Below are 26,988 nucleotides of genomic sequence, written 5' to 3' on the forward strand. Positions count from 1 at the left end.
AATATTATACACATTGGTGTAGATGTTGATCTATTTTACAAATATTTTAATTAAATAAATAAATATTATGTTATTAATTATCAGCGTAAATACAACGTACATATTCCACACAAGAAACGAACCTGTAATACGGGTATAATGGAGTGATCCAGTTCAACCACTTACAAGGTGATCAAGACATTCCTATATCTTCTATGACCACTTCATACCAAATATACGTACAATGGTGATTTGTGTAGAAATGCCCCGAAGTAATTACAAAACCAACAAAGGTTCTTATGAAGCCATTCAACAATGACTACGACACGTTTTTGTTTTTTATTGCTTAGATGGGTGGACGAGCTCACAACCCTCCTGGTGTTAAGTGGTTACTGGAGCCCATAGACATCTACAACGTAAATGCGTCGCCCACCTTGAAATATAAGTTCTAAGGTCTCAGTATAGTTGCAACGGCTGCCCCGCTCTTCAAACCGAAACGCATTACTGCTTCACGGCAGAAATAGGCAGGTGCCGACCCGCGCGGACTTACAAGAGCTCCTGCCACCAGTAATTCCGTATTTCCTTACCTCCGGACAAACCCTGCAACAGGCTTTCTTGTCAGGTCTGAAGGCATCCTTCTCGCTGCATCTCAGAGGAGGACATTGCACCCGAGGACAGTGAATCTGCTTCGTGATGTAATTACACGTGCATATTGCGCAAGTGTCGTAACCTCCTGGAACTAGATACGGGTGCCAGGAGGAGCCAGGAGCATAGCTCTGTCCAGCTAAAACGCAACTACCATTTTCTGACCATGCAGCAGAAGTAGTATCTAAAACAAAGAAAAAAAAATGCTGAAAATTCAAATCATGAAAGAAAACAATGCTTAAGTTTTCCGATAGTACCGATAAGTACAAAATATCCTGTCTATATCTGATTTTAAGGGTGGGGCGGCAATTTAACAGTAGTACAGTTGAAACTTCGACTTCATATCTCACGTTGTAACTCGTAAGTACACGCTGTAAAATCACCACAGCGGTAGTCAATAACCACTTAACACTAGGTCCTGCCCACTGAGTTTCTCGCCGGATCTTCTCAGTGGGTCGCGTTTCCGATCTGGTGGTAGATTCTGCAGAGCACTGCTCTTGCTAGGGCCAGTGTTGGCAACACTCCGGTTTGAGCCCCGTGAGCTCACCTACATATTAGGGCGAAGCTGAAATAGCCTCTCAAGGCGATTTTGATGCGGATAAGCACAGGTAGGAAAAGAAAAAAGTTGATGCTCGTTTCACATTCCACGTTGATGATATTCCTATGCTGATAATAGGAAAAAAAGAAATACTAGGTCCTGAGCTAGTATATACCATATTCCATACAGTTTACAGATATAAAAATTCAATTTTGAAAAAAAAAATTGATATTAACTTAAAACAATTCACTACAATATTAAAACCACATCACATTTTTCGCTATCAACAGGAAAAGAGAAGTATTAGAATTTATCTATCTATGTATTAATTTTAATGTAATCTTAAATCATCTACATAATATTATGTTTGTATCACGGTATCTCTCAAACAGATGTAGCTATACTGTTCTTAACTATAACGTAGATTTAATATATATATATATATTTTTATGATTGAGAGATTACTGGTGGCCCGGAGGCCTTTCCAGCTTCACCAGGACAGGTGGGCGAGCAAAGGCTCAGCCAGGAGGGGTGGGATTTGCTAACAACTGCCCGAGCGCCTCCGAAGGAGACCTAACAACTCAAGAGCAGTTGCTTCGCGAATGAATCTACTACCGGATCGGGATCGCGACCCACTGAGAAGATCCGGCGAGAAACTCAGCGGGCTGATGCATGGGTTAGGCTGCACGTCGACCTCTTTGTCGAGTTCGACCAGTACGGTTACCGGGGTTCCTCAGCCTGCTCCTAGTGTTAGAGCTGAAGGTATCTAATACAAGAGTTATTGGATCTGATGGATCCGTAAGGACGTGTCTAGGGCGACGACGGTGACTTGCTCCTAGATTTAATATACAGATTGCCCATAGCTAATTCGTAAATTTTATTTATTGGTTTAAAGACAATTAACCATTTATTTACAGCAGTAAGGATTTAAGAACATACATTCGATATTTATTGTTTGTTTGTACTTAATTTACGATGATGAATGACGAAATGCGTACTTAACAAATGTTCACGATAGACTTCCACGGTGAAGGAATAATAACAAAACTGAGACCTTAGAACTCATGTCTCCAGGTGGGTGGTGCTATTTACGCTGTAGATGTCTATGGGCTACGATAACCCCACTTAACACCAGCTGGACCGTGAGGTCGTCCAGCAACAAAAGAAAATGTGGAAGCTACCAGTTGAAGGAATTAAAAAAATAAACACGCTTACTTGTACAAATTGGGCAGCAGTGTCCCGGCGGTAGGATGGTTGGTACTAAACAGTTAACGTGCGGGCACTGGACCGGCTCACATTTCGGCGTGCCCATCACGCACACGCATTTCGAACATGTCTGAAAAGTAAAGTGGAAATTACGAAATCTGCAACGTTACATTAAACATTGTTATTGACGTGACACAAAAGATCCTAAACGCTTGAAACGTCGGGCAGTTGATAGACAGTTTTACTGGTGGTAGGCCCTCTTGTGAGTCCGCGCGGGTGGGTACCACCATCCTGCCTATTTCTGCCGTGAAGCAGTAATGCGTTTCGGTTTGAAGGGTGGGGCAGCCGTTGTAACTATACTTGAGACCTTAGAACTTATATCTCAAGGTGGGTGGCGCATTTACGTCGTGGATGTCTATGGGCTCCAGTAACCACTTAATACCAGGTGGGCTGTGTGCTCGTCCACCCATCTAAGCAATAAAAAAAAGACAAAGAAAGTAAAGTACGAACAGGTCACATTAATATTTTACAAAGATTGTTTAAATTTTGTAACTTCCGTTTTTCTACAATGAATACTTCGACTTCAAATCACAAAGTTAACCTACATTATAAGAGGAGGAACTTTAGATGGAGTACTCTTCTACAACATTTATTAACTCAAACCCACGTACCTCAGTATCAGTCCAAATTTCCCCGAGCTTGTAATATTTTTCTCCTTGCTTACAATATCCAACACTCAATCGATATAGCCCGTAGTCAGAAAGTTGATCTGCCGAAGGACTAGGTGGATATTTGGGACTCAACTCGTTGTCTATAGGACCTGGTACTGCGGGTAGGCACGATGTTGGCACGCTTATCTGTAACCAGATTAGAAGCATCAAGAATTTGATACAAATCGTGTTCTCGCATTAAAACTGTATGATCTCAAAACTGACTAATTTTACAGAAGAATGCTTTAAAGGTTTATTAACATGTGATATTTTTAATATTACGAGTAATCATTTTTGCAATTTTTTTTTTTTTATCAGTTACGTTGTCTGTTTTTAAAGTAAGATAAAAGTATGTATTAATTTTGTTAACAGTAGTCAAAATATAGGTAAACTAAAAAAAAAAGAAACTAAAACTAAATTACGCTCTTTTGACAGTATTTATGAGAAAAATACTGGTGATACCAAATGATTCCGCTTATTAACTCAATTTCGAATATTTTTGGAAATTGTACACTTTTAATGCGAAAAGACGGAATATTTATGTTACATATTTCTTAAAGAAACAAAAGCTCACCTTGCCTTTTTCCGTGATTAGCAGCCAAAAAATATAAATTTTGTTAATATCAGACAATGTACAGTAACTTGATTAAATGTTAGCTTAAACTTAATATATACATATATACATTTCATCTATATATACATGGCGGGTAGAGAGAAAAGCAGAATCCCTTTTTTCATGCAAGCCCTTTTCACGAAACTGGGTTAGAATTGACTATTTTATTAAGTTCTGTATTTCGCGATACTTTCAAAGCGCTGTACGCGGCGTTCTCTCGAAGTTCTATATTTCCAGCTCATTATGAATATATTTTATTTAATTTTCATAAAGTAAAAAAAATAATACTTTTTATCGTACATATTATCGAGATCTACCATCAGTTTCCCTATCCATTAACGGTTCTAATTCACCCTGTATAGATAATTATATATGGCTCTATGAAAAAATAACTAATCTATACTAATACATAAATCTACAGTGGTTTTTACAGATGTTCCGTTATAACTACTGAACCATGCATCCGATTGACTTGAAACTTGGTATCCATGTAGAAAATACATGTACTTAATGGATAGGCTAATAATTATTGAGTATCGGACTCCCTACACTAGTTGCGGGGGCGTTAATGACGAGAATCTTTGTGGGGCTGAGAAATAATATAATGTTAATTTTAAAAACTGGTCGTGTAAATAAATAAACAAATCTTAACAATAGTTTAAAAAGAGAGAGAGAGAGAGAGAGAGAGAGAGAGAGAGAGAGAGAGAGTATTCTTTATTGTACACCAAAAAACAAATAAACAGTGCGATACATTAAATATAAAAAAGTACAATTGGCAGTCTTATCGCTAAGAGCGATCTCTTCCAGACAACCATCAAGTGGACAAGAATCATTTGGAAACGAACTACGCGCGGTGTACCAATCCAGTGAAATTTTATTACAAACACATACATACATCCACAGATTCGGTAGAATCTGGCGCCAAGTTCCGTTCAAAAATCCCGTTGTAAACGGAGCGCCAGACTACCGACTGTGTTTACTGTGAGCAGAACAGTTTTTTGAGGTTGCGAAATTTTATTTAATTCTACGGTACTTCTGGTTCCTAAATTGTATATTATATCAATCACTCACAACTTTATTTTACTGATATTAACTAGTTATATCAATTACAACAATTAATCTACTTGAAATTATTAATTTTATCACCACAAACTATGGCTCGCTCAAAAATTTCGATCCTGACTTTTTTCGATGTACAAAGTGACATGCCACAGACTATAAATATTCGAGAATGGTAATCTACGGCCGCCAGGGTGCGCTGGAATTATTCCTATTTGTAATGGATTTTATGACCTGGTAACTGAGACCTTTAGGTCATGTCTTATTTTAATTTATATTCATATTTTTATGAAAAATGATATTATGGAGTGAAATGAAATGTGATATTATGGAGTGAAATGAAATGAAGATGATTAATTTGAGACATTAATCAAATGGGATGAAATGAAATGAGATGAGATGATATGGAATGAAATATAATCTTAGTAAAATGGTGGTGGTCATTTACTAAGATCTCAGTGGACTTTTTGGAGGAAACCGAGAAGTTACGTACAGCGACTTTGTTTAATTTTCCCACATTTGTGCACTTTCACAGATATTAAACAGTTAATAAACCACTATTATTACACATTTAAACCCGAAGAAACACTAAATAGACAAATTAAAACAAATCACACAACTTCACACCTCACGTTCCCGCCAAAAAGTCATTATTCCTACATAAACTGTAGCTTCAAGGGGATAGTTTGCAGTTCTTATTGAACGGTTTATACATTAAATAACGTTAATGTTGTTACTGTTAGTATTTTAGTTTAAGTACTGCCGAAGCAAGTACTGTTGTTACTGTTGGAGAAACAATTTTGTTTTGTAATGTAATACCGAAATACTTTACGAGATGGCGTTACAAAAAATCCCTTCCCAAAACTATAAAACCGTTGTGATTGTCTACGAATAATAAATAATATAATAACTAATATTTATTCGTAGGTGATTGTTTAAGATGCTATGATTATTTCGGTTTTGATTTCATCAAAATAACTTGAACTTTACTATTGAATTCCGAAGAAAATTCTAATTAAGGCTGAGTTAAGTTCAGCTTTTTATTTAAGCCTCTTACTGTAGTTTTTAAATTACATTTATGCGGATTGATGTTTCAAGGCTTTCAGATTTTAATTTTAAATTCTGAAATAATTAAGAACAGCGTCATCTACCCTTCACATTTGAAACAAAATTTAATTCGGTTTAAATTTGTAAAAGTTGATGTTGATTATTAATACACTGTAACGCAGCGTTCCGTTTCGCGGGGCAACAGCAGCCAAAGGGAATGTGACTCAGGTCCGTGCCGCGAAGACCCACCCCGCGCTACCCGCGCCCGCGCATCTGTTGCATCATTCGCACCCCCAATTAGTGCGCGCCAGACTTTGAAGCGGAATACACGCGTCCCCGGTCGATACCGGAACTGACAACCCGAGAGTCTCATGCCAGTCGGGCACCTAACATTAAACTGGCAGCCCAAGCGCGGGCCCTTTAACTAGTATTTCGGAGTGAATCTACGTAATTACGACACGTACTCGTCGTCAGTCACGGCGTCAATCCGATTTTCAAGACGTTGAAGAAGAAATTGGTTCAACCGCGGGACCGACGCCAACATTTACCGCAAACAACATGGCGTCATTACAAGAAAGTCAAATGGCAGCATTCGAACGCCTACTCGACCGAGTTTTTGAGCATAAAACTCAACTCGAATCATCAGCAACACCGACGTCGGAGCCGACATCGCCGCCTTCCTCGACGCCCGCTCACCATTCTGGGAACTTCGCGTCATGCACGGCGCGGTTCAGCGGAGCGCCCGGCGACTCACTCGACGGTTTCCTTGACGCGGTCGAATCATACAAAGATTGTGCTGACGTAGGACACGCCATCGATGTTACTAACCGGAAATGCAGCCGTGTGGTGGCAAGGCGTTAAAGCTAGCATCACTTCCTGGGACGACGCTTTATCATCGTTACGAAGCGCTTTCGGTGATTGCAGACCGCCCCATCGAGTCTACTTAGAGCTCTTCAAAATGTCGCAAGGACAAAGAGAGAAGACGGAGATCTTCGTTGCCAGAGCACGAGCCCTACTAGCTCGACTCCCACCTGGTGACCTTAGTGAGAAAGTTCAAATTGATATGCTTTACGGCCTTCTACACCGTCGTGTTCGTAAAAAATTAAGAAGAGACGAAATAACTTCATACGACACGTTATTAAAGAAAACGCGCCATATCGAGGACTCCATCTACGAGACCAGTCCGCCTGAATTTATTCATCATCCTCAGCGAGCGACGCCACGTTCATCGGGTAGTACCGTAGGCGAAGTTCCCGCCGGTGCTTCGACTTCGCAGCATACATACGCGCGGATGACGCCGCGGAAAATATTCAACTCGGGCGCGGCTGGCGGCCCGCCACGCGACGACAGCGCTGCGCCGAGCACCGTTCGAGTCCCCGCGCCTCGCTACACGAACACTGATAATGTATCATCTACGTCGATTGTTAAAAGACTGTTCTGTGTTTATTGCAAAAAGTACGGACATATTCGTGATGAGTGTTTAAAATTAGCGTCAAAAACGAAATTCGACAACGAAAATACGCAAGCTGTATCCTCGTGTTACGGGTGTGGTACCAAAGGTGTTACTCGGTCTCAGTGTACAAAGTGTAACGCAAGTTATTACGCCGTCGACGCTGCACGGACCCGATCAGTCACATCCGATTTACCTATTGGTAAAGTAAATACACAGCTGTCAAGTTCAGTGAACTCTATTCATCGCGGCAGCTCGTTGCATACAGCTTGCACTTCAAACACCGTAAAGTCGTCCATTTATATTAATAATCGTAAACAATGTTTTGTTGATAATGAAAATAATTATTATCCTACCGATTTTAAGGCGATTCTTCCTCCGCGCTTTTTCGGTACTGATAACAAGGTTAGACTTCAAAATTATTCTAGACTTAATCATAATATAAACAATAATATTAGTTCTAGGAATAGGCCCCTGATGCGTTACTCGAGTGGTACCGAACCAAAACATAGTTATTCCGAGGTACCAAGTGGCCGCGATAGGGTGGGTGACCATGATGAACGAAAATAGTGTGACCATGGAAAACGTCGGACATTTTTCGACGATTAATTCTAATGTGAAAAGTGTTGCCCAGAGTAACTCTACTGAGCACCAGGTTAGGTTAAGACCAATTTTAAGTGTTCAAATTTTAGGTATACGAGGTAATGCTTTGTTGGATACGGGAGCTAAGAGTAGCGTTACCGGTGCGTTGCTTTATGAATTGCTGTTAAAGCATAACCATCCGTGTGAGGAAACCAGGCGTCGGGTGAGGCTTGCAGACGGTTCCGCGCGCACCCGCCGAGTTTTGCTCACTACTCTAGAAGTAAGGATAAGTCCCGAAAGGTCAGAAACCCTTGAATTTACTGTTTTTCCAGATGCTCAAAATAATGAAACTTTGCTTGGCATGGATTTTTTGGTGGCGGCAGGTATTGTGCTTGACTTTGCTTCATCCACTTGGCATTTTTCGGGAAAACGGGTTACCTATCCAATTGAATATGAGTGCCCTAAGCCATGCATGTTTGCTTCTACTGCTGACTTCCTGCGTGATGATAAGGGTTCTATGCTTGGCTCCGATGAACGGCAGCAGCTATCACATTTATTGCAGCAGAATGGAGACATCTTTAGGGTGGGGGGAGCCCCAACCCTTTACGCCGAGCACCACATTGATACCGGTGATCATCCGCCTATATCGGTACCGCCGTATAGGCTCACTCCTGTGCTTCAACAGCGAGGAGAGCTTCTCGCAATCGATTTGTTCGGGCCACTGCCAGAAGGAGAGCAGGGGGAGCGATGGGTACTCCTGGTAGAGGATGTAGCTACAAGATGGGTAGAACTCTACGCACTTGTTGATGCCACCGCCGTGGCTTGCTCCCGAGTCCTACTGGAAGAGTATTTCCTTCGTTATGGCTTGCTTATGCGTCTAGGGGTGTAACACGTAAGTTCATGCCACGACGGGATGGCCCGTATCGCGTAGTAAAAATAGTTAGTCCTACAACGTACTTCATAGCAGACTTGTCAAACAATGTCATCGGCAAGTATCACACCGCGGATTTAACCCACTCTCCGTTAAATTCAAGTACGGATCCAATTATGCCAAAGAGGCAAAGAGGAAGGCCGCCGCGTCTTCAGACTAACAGTCCCAAGTTGGACTCGGGACGCGTTCCCAACTTGGAGGGGGAGTATGTAACGCAACGTTCCGTTTCGCGGGGCAACAGCAGCCAAAGAGAATGTGACTCAGGTCCGTGCCGCGACGACCCACCCCGCGCTACCCGCGCCCGCGCATCTGTTGCATCATTCGCACCCCCAATTAGTGCGCGCCAGACTTTGAAGCAGAATACACGCGTCCCCGGTCGATACCGGAACTGACAACCCGAGAGTCTCATGCCAGTCGGGCACCTAACATTAAAACACTAATTAATTGAGCGTTTCATTAGCTTTTAAGCTGAGTGACTACATATTTATAATTTATTTTTAATTAGTAATAAATGAGCAAAAAATAATACTTAACAAAAAGATATGAAATCCGAACAAAAACAGTTTCACTGTAAAAAATTGCGCCAAGTCCACGTTTATAAAACTCATCTCAATAACATTTGCACTTTACAAAAAAAAGAAGACTTCAATAGCTTTCATTCTCTACAAAAATATGTGAAATACAAAAAAATACCAAGAAACCGTCATAAAGATGAAAAAATTAAAAAAAAAATGTTGAAAATTTAAAAATAAAAAAATAAAAATTTTATCGTACTTGGCGCGCGTCATTGAGTACCCCAAAATTTTTCGGAAGAATTTCAACCCGAGAAAAAAACCATTTTGCTTTAATATACAGTGAAAGCTGAAAAAGTTACCCAGGTTATCTTTTTCGCTCTTGTTAGCGTTTTATGAGAAATTGAGACAGAACTACGGTAATTTTCAACAGCTCTCACTATATACCTATGGGCTATTATATGCCAAATCGACCACTTTTGCGTTCGACCCCTTTAGATTCAGCTGAAACTTTATTATTCTTTTCTACCCTTTGAAAAACATCTTTGAGAATTTTTTCAAATGTTTTGAAGCCAACGTATACATACGTATCGACTCGTAAGTAGCTTGTATTTGTATAAGCGAACACGAGAGGGTGTTTAGTTCAAATCATAAAAGATGAGTGGGAAATGAAAAAAATTCAAATAACATACGTATGAGATGTCGATTTTACTTAACTTTTGTAAAACTTATTATGAAATAATAATTCATTAATTACATTTATGCATTTCATAGGTTGACCTACTTATAAATTTCTAAACATTGAAAGGATGTTCATTTATCCTGAAAAATTTGGGGTACTCAATGACGCGCGCCAAGTACGATAAAATTTTTATTTTTTTATTTTTAAATTTTCAACAATTTTTTTTTAATTTTTTCATCTTTATGACGGTTTCTTGGTATTTTTTTGTATTTCACATATTTTTGTAGAGAATGAAAGCTATTGAAGTCTTCTTTTTTTTGTAAAGTGCAAATGTTATTGAGATGAGTTTTATAAACGTGGACTTGGCGCAATTTTTTACAGTGAAACTGTTTTTGTTCGGATACATATATCCGTAAATATACATACAATGAATACACAATGTATTTTAATATAATAACCTGTAATATAGTTTACCTGGGGTGCGCGCGTGCGCAGTAGCGCCGTGACATTATCCTGTGCTCGCAACTCTAGGAACGCGGCTCCGATATGGATAGCCACTAATTCTGCAGCGCTGGGCTCTAACACCCAGCCTTCGTCGCCGCCGAGCTCGCGGGCGTTGTCCTCGCCTCCCGCGTGCGTCTCCAGCCACCACGTCGACCGTGAACGAGAACTACCCGTGACCGCTGCCTGATAGGAAACCACAAAGTTATCTGAGGCCGTCAGCGCAAAAGTGGTTTGAAGTCGTCGTGGCCTAAAGGATAAGACGTCCGGTGCATTCGTATGTAGCGACGCACCGGTGTTCGAATCCCGCAGGCGGGTACCAATTTTTCTAATGAAATACGTACTTAGCAAATGTTCACGATTAACTTCCACGATGAAGGAATAACATCGTGTAATAAAAATCAAACCCGCAAAATTATAATTTGCGTTATCACTGGTGGTAGGACCTCTTGTGAGTCCGCACAGGTAGGTACCACCACCCCGGCTATTTCTGCCGTAACCACTTAAGACCAGGTGGGCTGTGAGCTCGTCCACCCATCTAAGCAATAAAAAAAAGGCAAAAAACAATACCTACGCGCAAAAATAATGTTTACAAAGTCATCTGTTATCTATGGGTGAAATTATGGATAGGCCGGTTTTGCATCAAAATTTATAATATTTTAAACAAAATTGCAATATACATAATTTAAGCATGATTATGAAAAATTGTGGGTTAGGCCACTTTTACGCTGATGGCCTCATTTATTACTTTATAACGCATATTATTAATATTGAAGACAGTGAGTACTATAAGGGAATGAAACCCACTACAATACGACAGTCGGTAGACACTGGTATAACACGTGGAAGCTTTTGTTAATTGCTTAGATGGGTGGACGAGCTCACAGCCCACCTTTAAGTGGTTACTGGAGCCCTTAGACTCTACAACTAGTCTATCTACAACGTAAATGCCGCTACCCACCTTGAGATATGAGTTCTAAGGTCTCAGTATAGTTACAACGGCTGCCCCACCCTTCAAACCGAAACCGAAAACTGCTTCACGGCAGAAATAGGCAGGGTGGTGGTACCTACCCGTGCGGACTCACGCCAGGTCCTACCACCAGTAAAAGACGTATTCGAAAGGTCGTTCGTAAAAGTGGCCTTAATTACATTACGCTGCTCTCTGTGGTTACCTCGTAATACAGTCCGCATAGCGAATCGACGGACAACCATGCAAGTCCGGCCATGTTATTGGGAACACGAGCTTGAGTCGTGCGTCGTAACAAAGCCGGACCTGAACCAGCCGCATCTGGCATTAGACGAGACGTAAGACGCCCTCGTAGAATCGGAGGACCTGTTGATTGGTTCGATAACACCATTACTTATTAAGGCATTTGCATCTTATCTTATACCTTTAAACGAGTAATTCTTGTATATACTTATATATAATCTGAATCTCGGAAACGGCCCCAACGATTTTCATAAAATTTAGTATACAGGGGATTTCGGGGGCGATAAATCGATCTAGCTACGATTTATTTTCAGAAAATGTTGTTTTATTCGTGCTTTCAATAATAAACTCTTTCCGTCATCTATTGGCGAATAATAATACTATTTTTCTTAATTGAGGGGAACTAACCGCTTTAAAGACCCAACAAGATGGCGTTATCAAAAAAAAAAAACGAACAAAGCTCGGTCATCATCTAGTTTGTTTATTATTTGCGAACGAATTCACTATCAATATAGTTTTGGTCACCAGTGTGCTTAGTGCGAGTTTCTTAACGTTCTCAATTTTGAATGCAATTGGAACAGCGCCCCTAGCGGCAAAGCACGCAAACGATTTCATTCCATACAAATATGATCTAACTTTTACGCTATCGAGAACGTTAAGAAACTCGCACTAAGCACACAGATACCTCACGGCGTAAATGACTAAATTCAATAGCTCTCCTAACCTTAAAACCGGAATGTAACATTACTGCATCATCACCGCCGAAATAGGCAGAATGGAATTACAAACAATAGGTATTCCCAAATGAATATTGCACTTTAATATATAGCACGCAATGTACGATAAAGAATTGACATGCGGAATCAATGACAGTTACAAGAACGGTATCTGTACGCCCTCATAGTAACTGTAACGATAGATTTTTGAAGCTGTTGATAATCGCGGTAATTGGTTCAGCTTACAATGTAGCACTTATACATTCCGGTTTGAAGGGTAGAACTTTCCTTAACATAATACTATTAAAACTTCAACCTCGTCTACCAAATAGGTGGTAGCTGTGGTAACCTCTGATAAACTTAGCACTTCGAACTGTGAGTTATTTTCTATTTTTCTAAATAAAAAAAGACCCAAGACTTTCTCCTCTTTCTTATAGGTTAAACTGTTAAACTTCTTTTAAAAAAACGTTACCTACCGGCATCTCCTGCAATATGGACTACGAGTTGTTCGTCATATAGTGGTTGGAAGATCCGGGCGCTTGGTCTTGCGAGAACACCGACCCTTGTATCCAATATCTCAACCTGCAAATGTCTCTTCCCCTGTTCTTCTACCAAAGTTATCTTCGGATCACCAACACCTACATTTTCCATCTGCAGAATAAGTTAATAAGTTAAATGATACAATCTAACGTTACAAAAGATTACACTTCAACATTAGGCAACATCTATGTAAAATGGACGACGGGCGACGCATCCTATCAATTCTGCATGGAGGAGATGAAAACTATGCCTTACAAACTATGTGACTGTGTCATCTTAGTGAGGGTATGGAATTAGCAAATGGTTATCCAGCCCAGGTTGTACATTTATCTTCCTCTTATCCTCAATCCCAGCACTCATCCCCAAAAAGCTATTGCAAAATTTAAGACGCCGGTCTTTGAAAATGATAACAAAAACAAGGGAACGTCATAACAAATCCCAAAAGCTTAAAGTGTAGGGAAATTATTTTGCCAAACCCTTAAAAATCTAAGATAGGGTTGATAAATTACTATACTTTACTTTTACAAAAAACGGAGCTTATCTAATCATTAATTAAAATAATTAAACTTTATTCAATCTGTGCAATGTTATTACAATTTTAAATTTAATACATAAGATCTGTATGAGAGAAATTAGTTGAAATAAAACCTTACCTGTATATCATAGACGAGAGATCCTTCCTTGTCAATGTAGACCAAAGCCAATCCTTCAGGAGATGGCGCAGCCGGTGTTCTCTCAGCCACCAAAGGTGCGTGGAAAAGTTCACATGTTCCCTTCTGTCTCACACTTCCCGAAATACGCCTTTGGGGATTTTCAACAGATTCAATGCCGAGCAATAGGCGTCCCCTCGCTAAAGATCGTAACTCGGCAGCCGATATGGGAGTAGATACTTCGAGCAAATTGAAATCGTAATTTGGTTTTGCGACTCTCTGCACCTGAAATTTATAGCAATTATTCTCGAATCGACCAAGATTATTAAGTTTAAGATCACTCAAATATTCATCTGTGAATTACGAAGTTTTTTACATTAACAGACTTACTATTTCTCTGTATATTTCTAACTTCCTTCCTTGAAACTCAGCTATCCAAATTATTTGATGTAATACCCAAGAAATTTTTATATTGATATTTTCATAGATGCTTAGTGTTTCTGATTATAACTTCTATCACTAAGATCTATCTTTAAACGGGTATCGCCAACTAATGTGAACTAGCCATGCAAACGGTCACTTAAAACAATTACCTGATCAATAATAGTCTGATTTTTGTCCGGCAAAGTCAGAATAACTCTGACAAGGTCTGACGTGTTCACTGTTTTCGGAAAAATTCCATTGAAAACTATAGCCATGTACAAGCTCGGAGCTGCGCCGGCGACCGATGTGATTACAGCGGTACCACCCCACCATCCTTCCTCGTGATCTAAATCTTTAGACCCTCGACAAGTTGCCTGGCTGAAGGTGGTAGGGGGATTCTCGGGTTCCAATAAAGATGTGAACATTTCTGATGACAGCGCTGGGTATCTGAAAAGAAGAGATTAACAGTTACTTTCCAAGGTTTAATTCTTCTGGGTTGAATGATTAATATTTTCCTTTACCTATCATATGTCTTGGTGATACAGTAAGTAATTAAATAGGTCAGTATTATTATTTATTTATTACACTTCGGTTCATAGAAAAGTAATAGCCGTTACTTTCAAGAAAGTGTAACAACATAAAACCATGTGCTCATCTCCCTAACTACAGTTGTTTGTCAAGACAGTTTCTGTTGTCTATGTCCGTTAGCATGACCACCGATGTACGCTATAAGCTATATACATATCAGAGTCGATGTATTTATGTATGTATGTTTCCCTTAGATTCAGAAATGGCGGCACCGATTTCTATAAAGTTTTCATGTAATCTGGATTCTGGATGAATCTGGATTCAGGATCTGATTAAAATCATATCAAACATCAGCCAGCAAACCGGACTAGGTTTGACTTGTTAAATATTAAAAAACAAAAACAAAATGACTAATCAAGATTGTTTCAATTAACGTTTTACGGTTCGTTAAATTCATAAAATCTAGATTCCTGATACCGGGAATGGCATTTGTTCCATTAATATATTGCGGTCGTAAAGCCCGTAATTAACAAACACTATTAAAAAAACATTGTAAGTGGACCAACTACTTCCAAGAATTGATTAGCCAGTCTCTTTGTCTAGATAATAACGCAACAGATCATCGGATCTACGATTTGATGTATCAATAAATAAATTGGATTAATCGAGGAGCTGTCCACTTGAAATCGGCTCAACTTGAAAAAAAAAGGGTGCGTGTACTTATGTACGCGCGTAAGAAGTTATAATTTATTTTTATGAAATTTATTTCCTTTGTTTTATTTAAATTTTAATCAATTTGAAAAAAAATCGATTAAACAACATCCTCAAACACGCATATTGGACATCCTTTTTCTTGACATCGTATAAATTCGGTAATTCTCGGTACGGTTCGGAAAGTTCACCTGCGGATATATTCACTCGCCAAGCTACATCGGTCGTATTGTAATGAACGAATTAGTGGGCAACTTCATTCTGTTAATTTTGTGTCACGGTGCGCGCGCATCATAAAATTTCACTCTCATCAATTTTTCATAACGCGCCTAAAGAAGTATAACTTCAAAAACACATTCACGCATCTCGGTATTTTATACCATATGGCCCCACATCCGTTGGTATTGCCCAACACTAAACAATTCAAGGGATTTCCGCTATTAATCATACGATTAATTTAATTTATAATCGTCAGCGAATATTCCTAGATATCGCTTCATCAATCTTATTCGATTGAGAAGTTAAGCGGTTTCTACTATCGAAATAACGTGGCATTGAAATGGCTTTGTTGAAGAATGAATGGGATGGGATTCTGCGTTACCTATCAATGCGAGTCCGCATTATGTAACAGTGAATACGCATATTTTTAAATTTAGCGACTTAATTATTGGACGATAATTTTTGTATTTAAAATATACTAGATGATGGTTTTTTTTTTATAACGCCATCTTGTTGGGTCTTTAAAGCGGTTAGTTGCCCTCAATTAAGAAAAATAGTATTTGCCAATAGATGTCGGGAAGAGTTGATTTATTGAAAACAAGAATAAAACAAAATTTTCTGAAAATAAATCGTAGCTAGATCGATTTATCGCCCCCGAAATCCCCTGTATACTAAATTTTATGAAAATGGTTGGAGCCGTTTCCGGGATGCAGATTATATACATATATATTATTATACAAGAATTGCTCGTTTAAAGGTATAAGATACATCTACCTAATCCAAGACATAGACCATGATGACCACAGTCTTAAATATTTGTCAGTGATATATTTGGATTTCCGTACCTACCTGTCGATTCTGCCACTCAGAGCGCTGTCTATGGAATTGCTGGTCTCGTCTCCCCATAAAAGAGCAACGTGTAGATCGCCGTCCCGTAATAAGGTCTTGTACTGGCGTGGTACTCGCCGCCACACACCGCATAGCTGAAATGAGGAAGCACTGTGAACTCAGGGTAAACAATCGATAACATAAGTTCTTGTCTATTTTAATGCGCTTTTATTAGCTTCAGACGTATGTATGTTAGGGATTCTTTGAACATGATTTTGACCCCCTTCAAAACGTTGGATTAGCTCGAAATTTGATATACTTATTAATTTTATTATTGGATTTTCTGTGTTTGGATTGTGTGTGGATTTCTGTTAGTGTTTTTTAAACTATTATTTATTTAAACAGCGGCTTTGGCTTTATCTGCTTGTCTCATCAAACACTTTATCTTTCAAAATTCCGAAAAATAATGCTTAGCAAATTAAAAATAATGATAAAAGAATACCAAAATTAATATGAGGTTTAAATCGATTCAAAGATTGTCAGCAGATACCGCGGGACTTTGTGAGTGACTAAGAGCAAAAAATTCTATTATAAAAGATTCTTTTATTATGTCTGAGAGATTACTGGTGGCCTGGAAGCCTTTCCAGCTTTACCAGGACAGGTGGGCGAGCAAGCGCTCAGCCAGGAGGCTGGTGTAAAGGTGTAAAAAATTACCTTAAATATTCTTTACATCGCGTGCCCTGTAAAGACTATTCATGATAGAATAAAATAATGTACTACGACTTTGTAGAACACATTATTATTTATAAAAACTGTCGCGACAGCATATGTCTAACTATTATAGTTATGCCGCAATAAGTGTTCTTTTATTTTTTTAAATAAAACACCATCAAATATTGTTGAATTTTTTGTTAAAAACCCGAGCGGAGCCGGAGCGGGCCACTAGTAAAATATATTACATTTACTAAGAAAAAAAAAGAAAAAAAACACCTTATCCGTTTTCTCTTCGTAAGTTGCGTGTATGCCGGGTATCTTCTTCAAGGATTGCTCGAGTAGCACTTGACCTTGACGATCTAAGAAGGCGAGGGCCCGCGGCCGCGTTTTCATCGACGGACTCAGCAACACGGACCAGTAGAGGTGACGGCGGCGGAACGTGAACCTCGCTGCGGCAACACCCGGAGCCACTGGCACGCCGGTCATGTCATCGCGCTGCACGCAAAGCGGAGATCGACCGGTCAAAAACGAAGCGAAATCTGAAAAAAATACGACGGCTTTACAGTTATTTGTACTTGCCGAACTTAACGTTACTGTAATTTTTTTAAACACCTACAACGTAAATGCGCCTCCCAACTTGTGATATGAGTTCTAAGATCTCAAGTATAGTTACGACGGCTGCCCCACCCTTCAAACCGAAACGCATTACTGCTTCACGGCAGAATTACGCAGGGTGGTGGTATCTTCCCGTGCGGACTCACAAGAGATCGTACCATCAGTAATAACGTAAATTATAATTTTGCGGGTTTCATTTTTGTTACATGATGTTATTCCTTCACCGTGGAAGTCGATCGTGAATATTTGTTGAGTACGTATTTCATTAGAAAAATAGGTACCCGCCTGGGATTCGAATACCGGTGCGTCGCTCAACACGAATTCACAGGACGTCTTATCCTTTAGGCCACGACGACGATTCGATTAATTCGATTTCATTCAAAATTCATACAAATCTTACTATTGTTCACGTGCTTGAGAAGGTTTTTGCCAAAGATCGATGATCAACGTGCGTTAAATGGCACGCGACTGATTTTAATAAATGGCAATTTTTTTTTTTTCAAATGTTTCTCGACAACCAAAACTGACCGTGACCGAGTTTCTTTAGTAATTTAGTAATAAAATGTTCCAAGTTGTTCCGACGTAATTAAATTTATGTTTTATACTTCAACAATCACATTGTATTATAGCTCAGTATACTGAAAAATTTGTCGAAGGAAACTAGGAAATGTGGTAGTTCTGCAATAACCTGAACCAACAAATTCTTATAATGACATAATTATGTTTTACCCATGACATTTTTACATTACGCGACATGTAAAATGATTGGAAAGACTGATGTGCGAGGTCTGTTGTTAATGTTCGACGAAGGGCTCGACCAGCGTTAGAATTAACCCACAGACCCAGCCCACTGAGTTTCTCGCCGGATCTTCTCAGTGGGTCGCGTTCCTGATCCGGTGGTAGATTCTGCGGAGCACTGCTCTTGCTAGGGACAGTGTTAGCAACACTCCGGTTTGAGCCCCGTGAGCTCACCTACATGTTAGGACGAAGCTAAAATAGCCTCTCAAGGCTATCAGCATAGGTAGGAAAAGAAAAAAAGTTGATGTTCGTTTCACATTCCACGTTGATGATATTGGGGTTACTAAAGGGTAAAAAATCGTGGTCCAAGAAGTGACAGTGTACTTACTCGTAACGAGCGAAGTGACGGTGTTCATTTTCGTAATAAAGATACGTATTTAATAATACGTATTTAACACCTGTTCGCGTATTCTTATGTATCGCGAAGGAATAGCAAGCATCCTTTAATTATATTAAAACCAAAATATCAATGATTTTGTCAGTGGGAGGATATATTGTATGTAAGCCCAAATGTGTTTGTGGTACCGCTGTTTATATTAGCTGTAAAGCGTCTAAACGTACGAATTTATTGAAAGGAACAAACAGGCATCATGTATTCACGTTGACAAGTCCATGAGCGCTGATAACCGCTTAACACCAGGCGGGCCGTGAGATTGTTTAATCAATTATATAGTAAATATATATTTCGTTTATTTTTTATTATACAAATACTAAACGTTTTGTTTTTCCATTTAGATTTAGTCAGGCGTTTTAGCTTCGTCATTGGTTGCCTTATAGTCGATATGGTAAAATAAAAAAATCTTACGTTTCATATTGTGATCAGCTTCTTCAATGATCACGTCTCCAGGCATATCTTCTTGCACAAGGTCTGGATCTGTAGAAAAAAATATAACAACATAAATATAATAACAAATCGTAAATGTAACAATAAAACAAATCATTATTAAGACGATTTTATTGAATTCATCTCTAAATACACAGATTTCTAGAAAGTATCTCTTAAATTTAATCTCTATATAGGTATCAAAACGAATTGCTGTTCGCTAGTCTCGCTAAAACTCGAGAACGGCTGAACCGATTTGGCTAATTTTGGTCTTGAATTATTTGTGGAAGTCCAGAGAAGGTTTAAATGGTAGATAAATATGAAAATGCCCGGAATTAAATAAAAATATCAATTTTGTTTTTCCTTTGATGTGTCTCCCGTCGGTCTTTTATTTATCGATTGAGACACTACGAAGTCTGCCGGGTCAGCTAGTAACTCATAAAAAGCAAATTAACATTCATACAAATACGTTTATTACATCGAAACGAATTATTACAAAATGCGCCTTGATGCAAATTTGCAATGTCGCGGATGATTTTAATATTCAACGTTAATTCCGTCTGATGTAGCCGGACAGGAAGTAATTAAATTTTAGATTCAAATGCCATCGTTTCCCTGTACGCTAAATTGAGATTGGTACTTTCACCGGTGGTCCAAGACTCATCAAGCAATTGATCATGAGTGACGTTTCATTGGCGACGGAAGCCTGTTCGTAAGACCTCACTGACCCCTCGATTCTGACCGATTAGATCAGAAATATTATTCAATCACATGGATGTCTAGACGGCGACATTAGAATTTGCGTTATATATTGCTTTCTTGTTGGTTTTGTTCGACGATAGACCGAAATAGAGAGAGAGAGAGAGCACTGACATTTCAAGCGGCAAAATAATTTTGATCAGTTTAATCAGATGCGAGCGATAAATAAAACAAATTCAGTGCGCTACGGGACATTATGAATCGGTAATAAATCATAGTTTACGATACAACTGTATCGCTTTCATCTCGCAATAGTCTGCCAACATTTCTACGAGTGATTTTTTCTTTAACTATGACTAACGTACAAGCTCCCGACCCACCTGGAATTAAACAACGAACAAATACATAGAAAAAAATACAAATAACAAAAAAAATTCAATTCCTATTACAAATGGCTCTTCTACCTAAGAAACCGAAAGCGCATGATTGTTTTGTCACATTACTAAATAATTAACTTTTTATTTTATTTTAATAATGTTATTGTAGAAGAAACAATAAGTCAACGTTATACTGGTGGTAGGGCCTCTTGTGAGTCCGCGCGGGTAGGGACCACCACCCTGCCTATTTCTGCCGTGAAGCAGTAATGCGTTTCAGTTTGAAGTGAGGTAGCCGTTGTAACTATACTTTAGACTTTAGAACTTATATCTCAAGGTGAGTTACGTTCTAGATGTCTATGGGCTCCAGTAGCCACTTAACACCAGGCGGGCTGTGAGCTCGTCCACCCAACAAAGCAATAAAAAAATAAAATAAAAAATGTAACTTTTCAGACAGATGCTACTTCTAATTAAGATTCTCCTTTCAAAAGTGGCTCCCATCAACGGCGAACGCGGTATACGTGTTCGCAAGCACGTTGCAAATGCGTTGCTTATTTCAATATGTATCATCATTTACTTAATAAGTTAATCTAATCTAACCGAAAGTGCGTTAACACGGAGTCCTGGCTGGTACTCGAGAAATAAACGTATTCAACATTTGAAGTGAGTAAATGTTATAAATCGCGTTATCAGATGATCGGTAGCGGACGACATACTAACAAGATAAACAAGCGCATAGTAACTACAGTAAACGTGACGAGAAGAGCTGTTTACGAGTCTAGCGAGTTTATCCGAAAGCAGATTGTAATCTGGCACGCTCCGACGCGACGCCACCGCTCATAATTCACTCCGTAAATTCATAAGCTACCCGAGACAGCCCTAAATTTATTTGCAAATGGCGCCAACGTGGCGATGAATGGTTCTAGGATATTTGCGAGCACAACAAAGAACTAGAATTGAAAGATGATTCGACCGGAGAACGTTATTCAGGGTTGAAAATAAATATATAACACAATCTAGACAATTAATTAATTAAATTGCAGTATCTATACTAATATATAAATCTACAGTGGTTTTTACGGATGTTCCGTTATAACTACTGAACTGTGTATCCGATTGACTTGAAACTTGGTATCCATGTAGAAAATACATGTACTTAATGGATAGGCTAATATTTATGAGTGTTGGAGTCCCTACGCCAGTTGTGGGAGCGTTAATGATGAGAATATTTGTGGGGGTGAGAAATAATAATGTTAATTTTAAATGCCCAGCGAAGCGGACGGGTACAGCTAGTATTATTATATTTCCGAGTCCCATTGGTATTATATGATTAATCGATAATACGTCACAAATGTTCTATTCTGTTACTCCCGAGGTGGATTTAGTCCAAAATATCGTACCTGAGTTCAACGCTTCTTCGCAAACGCGAGATTGAAAAGCCTAGGAATAGGAATTAGTGGGAATAATAAAAATATTAGAAGTTGAATACTATTTATTTTAGGTGAATGATATGAATATAATTACAGAAGCTGGAGGTGGCTCTGATCTTAACCGCATAGACCATATTCATGTAAGATCTTCTAACCATTCAAAAGTGCCAAGGCTCACTTAGAATGCATTAAAAAATTTAAGAATGAGTATATAGTCAATTATGTCTTAATGCTATTTTGGGCTTTATAATAAGATCACAATTTCTGCAATTCACAAGGTAGAATGCTAAATTCCCTACGTCAAGTGTGACCAGAAACAAACGAATATACTATAGTAACAGTTATCAGTTTGATTCACTTATCAAGATAATATCTATAAAGGAGAATGGGACAACCCTGACAACAGCGCGCATTGCGCATCGGGACACCTTTGACTCCGCTGGGCTTGGCTCACACGTCGTGGATGCAGTGTACATGAATATTTATGCGGACGCATACCGCACTCGCGCGGTACTGACTGAGATTCTGCGGACAAACGGCGTATCACCGGCACCGCTCATTAATGTCGTTTACTGTAAATTTAAAGTTTTGAAAGTCACCTCGAGAGACGTGACCTGACTAGGACCGTGATCGATTCATTCCAAGTCTAGTCGCGGCCGGTCTTTAGGCCTCACAGACGCGTCGAGTTTTCCAATCGAATGATGTAACTAGGCGCCAGAGTGACGACGTTTACTATAAACGAACGTACCTAATGAAGGCAGAAACTGCGTAAACATACAGTATTAATAGTCCGCAAAAGTCAGATCAAACTCATTGCTCAAAACTAGAACTCGTTTATATTGGTTGCTTAATATAAAATATTGTCGTTTTTAAAATGAATGGATTTAAATTCATCGTCACTCCTTAATCACGAAATCCTTGGCTGTCTAAATATTCATAGAAGTCATAGTGGCACTAGTTATAATCAAAACACTAAGCCGCTCAGTTTGATAAAAAAAATAGTCGAGAAGAAAGAGATAAAGTTAGAAATAGTTCAGAAGGAATACTTGGCGTTCTAGCCAAGAAAGTAGAGCTATAAAATTACGACCAACTTCAAAGACTTGGTTTCTGAAATTATTTGAAATAAACAAACTGGCATTTTACATAACTTCAATTTATATGTAAAAAAAATATCAAAATTGTCACCGGGCGTAGAAAGAGGACATTGGTGAGCCATTCGCCATTTATCAGGAACAAGCATTGTTCGGACACCATGATGTGACAAAACAGTAGTATTTCAATTATCAAATCAGACGAATAACTCTCAATACTAGTAATCGCGTTCGTCCATGTTAACATCGGTATGTTTCACAATGCAAGTGGCCCATTGCTGTATTTTAGAGAGCGTTTATAAAAGGATTAGATAAAGGCACCTATTCAATTTCACTTGTCAATTTTGATTTTCATTCGTCGTTAAACATCAATAAATTTGACGCCTAAGTCTAACTACGCTTATGCTGTTCTTAAAAAAGTTTGCTTATAATTTAACGCTGCATTTTCTATTTTTACTCAATGCTATGTCGTGAAAATAGATCCAGGTACCTTGACCTCGACTATGTTGAAAAATGTATGTAGATTTCTGACGCGCATCCGACTCGAAACACACGTATTTAGTTCAAAACAAAATATTACGACGCGTCTACTGAAGCAATACTATATTTACTAGAGGTCCCGCAGTAGTCGAAATACGACTATAATTAATTGGAATTGTAAGTTTGTACACTATTATGATTGTATTTTATACTTCTATAATCACAAATTTCGCCAAGATTACACTATAAAAAAATATTAATAAAGACAATTTGACCACAGACGTCAAGAACAAAATTTTGTCAATAAATAAATAGTATGCATGCGTGTGTGCGTCAAATACACGGTAGCGTGTGTAATTTTTTCTTTATTGATTTAATGTATCTTTTAAGAATTATTTAAAAAAATATTAGCATTGTGCACTCCTTCCCTATATTCTCTATAAGTGTGGAAAATTTCATACTCCTCCGTCCGCGCAATTTTCGTAAAAAGGGATACAAAGTTTTTGCTTCACGTATTAATATATAGATTAGACAATCGGCATTAACGCTCGGTCATAGTTTTTTTTCTTTTCTATATCCATACAAAATACCATGTGTCCTTTTTTGTGCCCCTAAAAACTTACATATATGCTAAATTTAATTACCAATCGATTAAGTTGTTAAGACGTAAAATCGTAACAAACAAACAGACTATAACACTTTTGATATTAGTATCAATTAATTATGCACTCAGGACGTAAAGATTGAGTTTACTTGTATTATATGTATATAGCACGACACAGACAATGTCGGGAAAACAACTTTCTTGAATATTTATGTACAACTGCTTTTGCCAAAAATACCACAAGCCAACAAGAAGAACACCTACTCTATAAGATGTGTCCCCCCTAATGTAGCCATAGCACCCTGTCATCGCCTTCACAAATATCATTAGAGTAATACTTTACTAGAACTTCGTCCTACAGAAAACCAGCATCGCATTCAACTGGCTAAGATCTCCCACTCCCCTCTCCTGCGCCAAGCACCGTGAGTTAATGCGACTATGGCTAACAGAAGTGGCGGTATTAGGACCGAATCGTCAGTCCTTTAGATTTACGCGTTTTCAGCGTTGCATGGACTACTCACTACACCAGTGATTCCCAAAGTGGTCTATATCGACCCCTAGGGGTCAACCTGCAAGGTGTCTACGTCAGCGAAAAAAAATTTGGGGTCCACGATACTGGATCTCAACACATACACTGATAGTACCTATTTACTTACATCATACTATCTTATAATATCAAGACATCATTAGCCGAATAGATTTAAGATTAACCCTTACAAAATTGACGCCAAATGTTGATAATTTATTATTACAGCATCAGGTTCATCCTTCTCACTAAAAATATTAACTTATTGCTTATGTTATTTTATTTATAGTTTATTTTATGTTTATTTTATGTTACGTATATTTTACGTAACAGATACAAAATTTTATTTTGAGTAGTTTTAATTTAAATTCAATTAATAAATGTATAAATTAACATGTGTTTTTAACACTAAACTTTACTACAGTTAGAAATTTACAGGAAATCAATATCAGGTAAATAGGGGGTCTACCCAACACGGAAAAACATTGCAAGGGGTCTACGACACAAAAAAGTTTGGGGAACTCTGCACTACACTAATGCAAAGTTCAACTCACAGAAGACTTCAAGCAGCACACTGTAAAGTTTATGTCAACACCGTAAACTTATTAGCAACATCTTCGATAGGAAATGATTTAGTGGGATTTATGTACAGATTTTTTCTTGCGTAAATACTAATTGGTAAGTACAACTTTAGGACTGACACTTTATCTACCACTAGGGTCATCGATAATCATCCCATGATCACAGACACCATAACAAGTGTGAAAACACTAAGCATTATCAACTCAATTCTCCCACAAATATAAGTTTTTCATTATATTTACATCACCCTTTCTTTCATCTTTTTTAATCAATAAACAACAGAACACACAATACTGTTGGCAACGTACATAACGAGTAGAATTAATCGCATCGTTTGTTTAATGTTTCAAGAAATACATCACAGTTCGCATTATTCTTCCAGACATTTTCAATCACCACGTTGAGATCATGAATTGTTCCGCTGTTGGACGTATGCATATGAATGCATTTGCCGTCGTAAATCTGAATCTCATTGAAAATTCAACAGACAGTTTAGTTTGGAATCGGCTGCGCTAATTTATAGCCATAATATTTGTAACGATAACAACAAATAATGTATTGCGTTTTATTGTTGACAGTACGTGGCATCCATAGTTTAAACATGATAATCATTCTTCGGAAATGAGAAGATTTATGGTTGTTTATTAAATTAGACTATTTTACAGCTAGCCAGCTATGTTCTTCGTTATTTAAGATGTTCAGAATAAACAAAACAAAAAACAACTGTATGACTTGCACGTGTGCATAGAGTCCAGAAAACTCTTAAGGCGACCCATTAGTTCGTTAACTAATGCACAAAAATGATAATCAAACATTTTATTATTATTATTTCAAACAAAAAACAACTACTAATATCTTAACACGACCGAAACACTAACACGAGTATACGTCGCCGATACGTATTGAGTAAAATACACAATCGGGGAAATTATTATTGTACAAGCAAGAAACGGCTTATTGAAAGGTGCGATACCCATTTACGGAAACTCCGAACGAGGCATTGTGCCAGCCGCGGCCCGTAACGGCCTATGGACCACCGTTTACGGATAACCGCTTACCCAAAAAAGTAGAAAACAAAGCACGTCCACCCTGTTTACAAGACGCTCAACAATTCGACCGCATTGTCCTGAGGTGAAACGGATAAGATTTGCATTTTACGTCTACAGGCCAACTGCAGTCGCTTTGGTCGTGGCAACCATTAAAATTCCATATTTCTCTTAAATAACTCCTCATTCACGGACAATATCTAAATTTGAACACACGATAATAATCGTTCTGTCTATCTTCAGTAGGCACGCTGCGTCCTCGCCATACAAATTATGCAAAAGTTATTATTGTATGAACACGACTTCGGTTACGATGCCAGCTACGCATCGGTAACTGCTCAGTTAACGACTTAATTGTTCATTAGCTAATGTTTAAACATAATTTAAGGTGTAAATGATTATCGCTAATCGACGCTTTTTATGTTTTCCCCGTCACGTTTCGGGTTAAGCACGCATGAAATAGTATTTGTTCTTTTAACTGATCAAATAAGTTGATGAGCGGCAATGCTTGGGTAGCAAACATTTTAACCGTCCGCTAAACACATATTAGGCACACTCAAAACAGAGTTGTGACTGTCTAATATAATAGTGCGATCGTGACTGCCCTTAAGTGGGAAGGTAAAATTCGCAAAACGTTCTTTTAAACACAATGCGTAATTGACGCGCAGTGAATGACAAACATTCGTTCTCCGTAACTGTGTTGTCTGAAGTCGATCGTCCTTGTTGATTGAATTTAATTATGAGTCGACGGATCGAGTGGTGATTGGCGAACGGGCATATCACGGGATGTCGATCGTGTGAATATGATAATGTGAATAATAAATGGAATACATTTAGACGAGTACTTAGTGCTATCTAATTCAGTTCGGTTAAATTGAGAAATATAAATTATTTGGAAGTAGACTTAGTTTTTTAGGTGTCAACAA

The 26,988-nt window shown here is 38.5% G+C and overlaps 2 protein-coding genes across 2 annotated transcripts in view; one reads left to right on the plus strand and one right to left on the minus strand.

Annotated features, from left to right (window-relative positions):
* The window catches only part of sog (chordin short gastrulation), a 112,061-nt gene that overhangs the window by 3,696 nt on the left and 81,377 nt on the right, over window positions 1–26,988 (minus strand). Inside the window, 11 exon segments of the mRNA XM_089729190.1 lie at window positions 567–808; window positions 2,378–2,498; window positions 3,040–3,225; window positions 10,429–10,641; window positions 11,628–11,788; window positions 12,858–13,032; window positions 13,575–13,856; window positions 14,165–14,441; window positions 16,302–16,435; window positions 17,271–17,533; window positions 19,213–19,281. Coding sequence (XP_089585316.1) covers window positions 567–808; window positions 2,378–2,498; window positions 3,040–3,225; window positions 10,429–10,641; window positions 11,628–11,788; window positions 12,858–13,032; window positions 13,575–13,856; window positions 14,165–14,441; window positions 16,302–16,435; window positions 17,271–17,533; window positions 19,213–19,281 — 2,123 coding nt within the window.
* On the plus strand, window positions 6,023–9,320 carry LOC149502539 (uncharacterized). The gene is made up of 2 exons (XM_089729189.1): window positions 6,023–7,652; window positions 7,940–9,320. Exons 1-2 carry the CDS (start codon window positions 6,615–6,617, stop codon window positions 8,015–8,017), a joined length of 1,116 nt encoding a protein of 371 aa, XP_089585315.1. The 5' UTR covers window positions 6,023–6,614; the 3' UTR covers window positions 8,018–9,320.

The sequence above is a fragment of the Bombyx mandarina genome, chromosome 08 (genome assembly GCF_030267445.1).
Source record: "Bombyx mandarina strain Sakado chromosome 08, ASM3026744v2".
Taxonomy (NCBI): domain Eukaryota; kingdom Metazoa; phylum Arthropoda; class Insecta; order Lepidoptera; family Bombycidae; genus Bombyx; species Bombyx mandarina.